The 6,928-nt window shown below is 40.8% G+C and overlaps 1 protein-coding gene across 1 annotated transcript; it reads left to right on the forward strand.

Moving 5' to 3' along the window:
- Nucleotides 1-1,635: 1,635 nt before the first annotated feature.
- On the forward strand, nt 1,636-5,752 carry LOC115052092 (complement component C9-like). The gene is made up of 11 exons (XM_029516008.1): nt 1,636-1,703; nt 1,811-1,898; nt 2,389-2,539; nt 2,625-2,766; nt 3,089-3,227; nt 3,362-3,583; nt 3,732-3,972; nt 4,056-4,172; nt 4,253-4,428; nt 5,262-5,496; nt 5,595-5,752. Exons 1-11 carry the CDS (start codon nt 1,636-1,638, stop codon nt 5,750-5,752), a joined length of 1,737 nt encoding a protein of 578 aa, XP_029371868.1.
- Nucleotides 5,753-6,928: the final 1,176 nt, after the last annotated feature.

Below are 6,928 nucleotides of genomic sequence, written 5' to 3' on the forward strand. Positions count from 1 at the left end.
TCTGAGAGAGGACCATAGAACAAACACAACCTCTGTTAGACTGTTCCTAAACAACTATGTCAACACAATAAAAGGCCAAATTATTTAAAGTCATGAACATTCATGTCTTTACTTGTTTAATTAGAACAACAGTGTCATCTTTAGGTTGGCACAAGATAATTAGATAATTCAGAATTTTAAATAAATATAAATTTACATAAAATCAATTTTTAATATGTTAGTTGTCTGTTGTGTTACTAATGTGTTATACCTTTTTTATTTCGGGGGGCCTGAGGTTACCTAGATTGTAAATAGTTATCTAGAGAAATTTGGTTGAAAAACATGATGAACCCAAAATGATATAATTATTACTGTAGTACAAATGGGATTAATCGTCAGCTCAGCTTCTGTCATGAGTTGGTGCTTTGTATTGAGTCAAATCAAAAGGAATTTATAAAAAAAAAAAGTTTTTTTCTTCAGGGAATACTCCGACTGTATTTAAATCAGTAGAAAGATATTTGTTCAATATTCTGCCATGTGACATTACTTTAAAAACAGACCTTTGGCAGCCGATGCGATCAGATTATCAGATTATCAGTGAGTAATCATTCACCTGACACTGAATGATTTCAATTCTGTGTTCTTTTCATCTCATTACACTGAGAAATAATAATAATAATAATCAATCTTTTGATTCACGTGTTTCTCTTCCTACTTTTCAAAGTACAGAGTAACGCAATCTCATCAAAAGTCTCCACTTCATTCCAAAAGTCAACACTGTCTTTCAATATTTGCTGTGCTTTCCTGTAAATCTTTCTGACTGCTGGAGTCCCGGAAACAAAGTCCTTTGCAATCAAAAAAAAACTAACCAAAGAAAAAGGAGAAGCAATCCTAAAAATGAAAAACATCAGGAATTAAAGGTGCATGCTTCTTAAAATAATTTTGACATGCAGGGATTTGGAGGGCTTTTCAGCTTTTTGCCAAGGGGTCGCCCTGCAGGGCATTTGGAGCTTTCTACAACTCTGAGGATTAAATGGATCTCAAAAACTTATAATAGGCCACATAAAAGATAGAAAAGCATCTATAATCTCACCAGTGCAGTTTACAACTCATGCTGCCAAGTTTTACTTTGTATATTAGCATAAGTGCTTATTTCTCTTCTAATTGTATTATAAAGTGGATCAAACTAAATATAAAGCTGGAAAAGAAACCCAGAGACACCCAGAGTGTACATTCAGGAAACCTTTAGTAGTTTGTGTGGACTGTCATATTTTATACAAATACAAGTGTTTTGTGAATATGTGTTCAATGCCTTCTTTGGAAGTGAATCTGGTTTATTCATCATTGGTAATATTTTGCAGTTAATGTATGAATTGTTATATTTTTCTCTCTGAATATTTTATTTTTCAATAATAAGAGTCTGAAAGGATAAAATATTACTTTAAATTAATCCTGAAGCCTGTTTTTTTGATTTCCCAACTACTGAATCAATATCATCATAGATAAAAAACATTTGATGCAATAACTATTGACTTTGCTTTTGCCTCTGTTGTAGCTGGATAATTATTAACAGAGATGTGGCCCAAAAGACTTAATTAGGACAGGAGAGCAACTACATTTTCAGTCTTTCAGTCTCAGGCTTCTCGCAGCTTCATCATGAGGGCTGCGCTCCAGCTGGGCTTCTGTGGCCTGTGTCTAACTCTGACTCTTCTTGGAGAAGGAAGGTTTGTTTTGTTTTCATTATATTCACTCAGGCCTTAACAAAGTGAGGATGTTAGTGTTCAACCACTCACTATGGATAAAGTTAACGTGTATAATGTTTTTATTTCAGGGCAGCGCCTTCTGATCCATCACCTGTGGACTGCGTTTGGAGTCGCTGGTCTGAGTGGACTCCTTGTAATCCTTGCACCAAAAGCAGAGTGAGTCAGGTCATCGTGAGACATTTATTTGGATAGCCAAAATAAGTGAGACACAGAGAGAGAAATAGAAGATAGACTAAAAGAACAAAAGTGCACAACAAAAAAACGGTCAATTAGAACCAGAACATGATTCTCTCCCTCTTTTTTCTGTGAAAATCAACTTAAATCTACACAAAATTCTCTTCTATTTTACAGTTTGTCAAAGAACTGTCAAATAACGGTCAAATTTCAAAACCAAAACAGTTTCTGTAACGTTTGTCTGTGTCTTCATGAGGAAGAGTAGAAGCTTAACAAAGTGAATATATTTATACCTCTGTATATAAGTTAATATCACATATGGACATATGGACATGCATTTTATATTCTTATCTTTACGTTTATTCTTTCCTTGCACAATCAGGCCGTTGCTATTAATTTTACTCCCAGTGTGCTTTACATTGGCATGCGAAAAATGAATATTCCTGAATCATGAATCCTTTCTGATCTGCAGAGACGGTCTCGAGGTGTAGAAGTCTTCGGGCAGTTTGGAGGCAAAGGCTGTCAGGGATCACTTGGAGCTGCTGAGGCCTGTGTAAATGGCAGTACATGTGAAGCTCCACAACCCCGTGTGTGCTCAGACTCTGAGTTCATATGCGAGTCAGGTACCTCAAAGTGTTTTAAATCTCCTTGAGTACTTCTGTTTTAATTGCGTTAGGCCCTGTTAGTTTAACCCTCAGCTTTGCACAGGTTCTTGTGTCAAGAAGAGATTGATCTGCAATGGGGACTATGACTGCGAAGACGGATCAGATGAGGACTGTGAGCCAGGGCGTAAACCTTGTGGCACCGTTTTCCTGGACACTAATGAGCAGGGCAGAACTGCAGGATATGGGTACGAGTAAATCATTTAAGATCTGACTCGGCCTCAGTGTGTGTCAAAGAGCCAGCACAGATGAGTAAAATGGAGGTTTTGTCACAGCAGTTGAGAGCACCGACATCAGGACAGCACATCAGCTCATTCATGGGACCAGTGACCATAAGCAGCACTCACACCTGGCAACAAAACCATTTTATTATTATTATTATCAGGGGTCATTTTTAGGTGCAAGAAATACTTTTGAATTGAGTATTGGTACCTAAGGGTACTCTTCAAGCTTACAAGTCTGCATCGTAGTGTATGAAGCCTGAAATTAACCTTTACGTTCATGCACCAGAATCAACATCTTGGGGGCAGATCCTCGAATAAACCCGTTCAACAATGACTACTTCAACGGACGATGTGAGCGAGTGATGAATCCAAACACTGGACGGAATGACAGGCTTCCTTGGAACGTTGGTGTGCTCAACTACGAGGTTAGCCACAACCATTATTCCTGTTTTATCCCATGGAAGCATTTACTACATTACACTACACTCATTTTCTGTAAAAAACAAAAACAAAAACAAAACATCACCCGATCCCTTCCATTTGGTTCACTGTCTTCCAGACTCTGGTGGAGGAAACTGTCTCGAGAGAAATGTATGAGAACTCACACAGCCTTGTGAGGGAATTGCTTAAAGAGGTTACTTCCAATGTCGAGGTTGGACTTTCCGTCAAATTCACCCCAAGTGAGGAATCCAAGTCCAAAATCTCTGGAGGTCTTGATTTCGACGCAGGTTTCGATAAGAAATCGATGATCAAAAATATCACAGAACACACCAAAATTAAGGTAAACATCCCCAAATCGTTTTCATGGCAACTTAAAGGCAATTCATGAAGCACTCAACATCAACTAAACTGCAAAAAGACAAAGTTTTGTCTCAGAAATAAACATAAGAGCTAAACCCATATTGATAACGCCTGTCCCATACACACAGAACAAGAGCTACATGCGGGTGAAGGGCAGAGTACAGCTGAGCACCTACAGGATGCGCTCTCGTGAACTCCAAGTGGCAGAAGAATTCCTGAATCATGTTAGATCTTTGCCTTTGGCGTATGAGAAGGGTGAATATTTTGCCTTCCTGGAGGACTATGGAACCCACTACACCAAAAATGGGAAATCTGGGGGCGAATATGAGCTGATCTACGTTCTCAACCAGGACACCATCAGGGCAAAAAGTATGTGTGCCTCACTCTAAGGGGCGCATTTTTAAAGACATTTTTGAGAAGTAACAACATTTTATCCTTTATTCTTTCGGCAGATCTGACGGAGAGAACAGTTCAAGAGTGTGTCAAAATAGGCATCGGTGGAAATATTGGTCCCGTCTCAGGACACGTTCGACCCAACAATTGTGACAGCGTCACATCAAAGGACGGAGGTTTGTGTTTCCTGCTTTTCCTGATCTCGAACCAGCTGTGTCATCACGTCACTAAATGTTGTTCTGCTGTTGGGACACAGGGAGTGTTGAAGGAAAGGCCGTGGTGGACCAGGTCTTGACATCAGTCAAAGGAGGTACTGCCGTCGCTGCTACTGCAATGAGGGCTAAGTTAAACAAGGACGGGTTGATGGACGTTACTACGTATGAGAACTGGGCACGGACCCTCAGCAATGCCCCTGCACTTATCAACAGTGAGGTAGGAATGAAGTGAAAGTGGACGGCATCATCAAAGCTGTCAAGCAATGATGAAAAATTCTTTGGGAATGCAAATGTCCATCTTGTCAGTCATTCATTTTGGTTCAAAGGGAAATATTTACACTTCCTGGGTTACTACGGATTCTGCAGTTCCCAGTAAAGCTCACTCCGGGCAAGGATGGGGTACACCCTGGATGAGGCGCCGAAAAGGGGAGAAAAAGGAGAAGGATTCTAGGGGCCCATGATTGAGAAACCGTAAAGATTCTTTTCATGGGGCAACACAAAGAGATCTCAGGATCCCCCACAATGGCAGTCAGACATACTCAGTGCAGCCCTGGGGACAGGCAGCTGGGAATCAGGAAGGGCAGAGGCAACATTTGCAGTCGAGGACAGAAGGCAGGCAGGTTTACCTGGCCAGGCAGACAGTATGGGGAACAAGGCCGCAGGGTGAGGCATATTGCAGCAGAACAATCTGGCAACAAGTGATTGGCATCAGCTGGGTTGTATACCGGGCTGATTGCAGGTGGCAGACAGGTGAATGGATCAGGTGATTAGTGAGAGGGCCCAGAGTCCACGGGTAGAAAACTGCTGAGGGAGGTGAGCCATGAAAAGACATGTCAAACTGCCTCAATTACCAAATGTTAGCATGCTAAAGGTGGTGAGGAGGGTAAAATTCTAGGAAATGTCAGCATGGTGTTAGCATTTAGTTCAAAATTCAGCTAAATAAGCCTCACAGACCTGCTAGCATCGCTGTCATTTGTAAATCTCTGATAATACATCGTTTTTCTGTTACCATATTCTGAACTGATGCACAAACCGTGTTCTTCCTGGCAGCCAGAGCCGGTCCATATGCTGATTCCACTGGATATGCCGAATGTTAACACCCTGGTGGCCAACTTGCAACGTGCCACAGACGATTATATAGCAGAGTATAACGTTTGCAAGTGCAAGCCTTGTCAGAATGGAGGCACGGTTGCTCTGGTGGACGGGAAGTGTATATGTCTGTGCCCTCAGCTGTATGAAGGCCTGGCCTGCCAGACTTACAAACCTGACAAGGCCAAACACCCAGGTAAGGCTGAACAGCTGGGCAGATGAAGAAGAGCGATAGAAACATGCGCAGTATCCCAACAGTTTGTTTCCGTGCTAATGTTTGAATATCTTTCGAAGATGCCAGAGAAGAAGTTAGGGTCCAGGGTAACTGGTCATGCTGGGGCGGCTGGAGTAGCTGCTCTGGAGGGAAACGCAGCAGGGCACGTTTCTGCAACAGAGGCGGGCTTCCAGGAGCCGAATGCAGCGGTGACACCATCAATGACCAATACTGTTAATCTGAGAGAGGACCATGGAACAAACATAACCTCTGTTAGACTGTCCCAAACAACTATGTCAACACAATAAAAGGCCAAATTATTTAAAGTCATGAACATTCATGTCTTTACTTGTTTAATTAGAACAACAATGTCATCTTGAGGATAAGAGATAATGCTTTACAATATAAATAAAAATACATATGCATGTATATAAAATCCTTTTTTAATGTGTTATACCTTTTGTATTTTAGGGGGGCCTACATCTGGATAGCCAAAATAAGTGAGACACAGAGAGAGAAATAGAAGATAGACAAAAAAATCTGATACTGACATCTGGTAACTCAATTCTGGTACTGTGGAACAAATGGGATTAATCTTCATCTTATGTTGTGAGTTGGTGGTTTGTAATAAGTAAATTTAAAAGTTAATGCCCCCCCCACCACCAACAAAAAAATAATTTAATTTGCTGCCCACTGCAACCTGTGTCCTGTTTAATCATCAATCAGATTTTCAGATTTAAGATCCAAAGGGGCTCCTTGTGTGTGTGTGTGTGTCTTTCAGCTTTGGTTAAAACAGTGTTGGCTGAAGTGGTTATTAATGGGCTTATAAATGCATGGACAAATTCCATCTCACTGTTCTGTGCAAATGAGAACCAGATGAGAAGAAACTGAGTGGATGGAGAGAGAAGGGAGTCAGAGGACAGCTGCTGGACTGACATCAGAGATGAAGGAAGAAGACAGAAATTCAACGTAAAGAAAGACATTTCATGTGTGCTCTGTTCTCCATCGCTGTTCCTGAAACCTTTTCCACACAAGTATATGACTGATAAATGTTATGAGTTTTCCATTATGGCGAAATTTGGGAACTGGAGGTCAGATTTTATGAAAAGTAAATGTAAACCAAGTTGCTACAGTCTTTTTTTCAGCCGTTTTTTTTTTTTTTTTTTTTTTTTGAAACATCACGTTAGGCCACTTCTCGTGAAGACAGTCCTTACCATTGGGTTACGGCTTTAATGATTGAGGATTTGCTTTCACAATGGGCAAAGTGCTGACTGCTGTGTTTGTTTAGCTTAACAGCCTTTGATTTCTATGTTTGCTATTGGATTTAGTCTTCAGTCTCTTTGTGCCAACACTGCACATCCTCGTGCCAGAGAAGACCTTGTTAAACAAACAGCAGTGAGTGACGCAACAGTGA

The sequence above is a fragment of the Echeneis naucrates genome, chromosome 12 (genome assembly GCF_900963305.1).
Source record: "Echeneis naucrates chromosome 12, fEcheNa1.1, whole genome shotgun sequence".
Lineage (NCBI taxonomy): Eukaryota > Metazoa > Chordata > Actinopteri > Carangiformes > Echeneidae > Echeneis > Echeneis naucrates.

What these genes read in the sequence shown, in the direction of transcription:
- LOC115052092 (XM_029516008.1), top strand. Translation starts at nt 1,636, where the DNA reads ATGAGGGCTGCGCTCCAGCTGGGCTTCTGTGGCCTGTGTCTAACTCTG. An exon ending in TTGGTGTGCTCAACTACGAG is followed by an intron (nt 3,228 to 3,361) that starts GTTAGCCACAAC and finishes ACTGTCTTCCAG; the next exon opens with ACTCTGGTGGAGGAAACTGT. An exon ending in CTGCACTTATCAACAGTGAG is followed by an intron (nt 4,429 to 5,261) that starts GTAGGAATGAAG and finishes TCTTCCTGGCAG; the next exon opens with CCAGAGCCGGTCCATATGCT.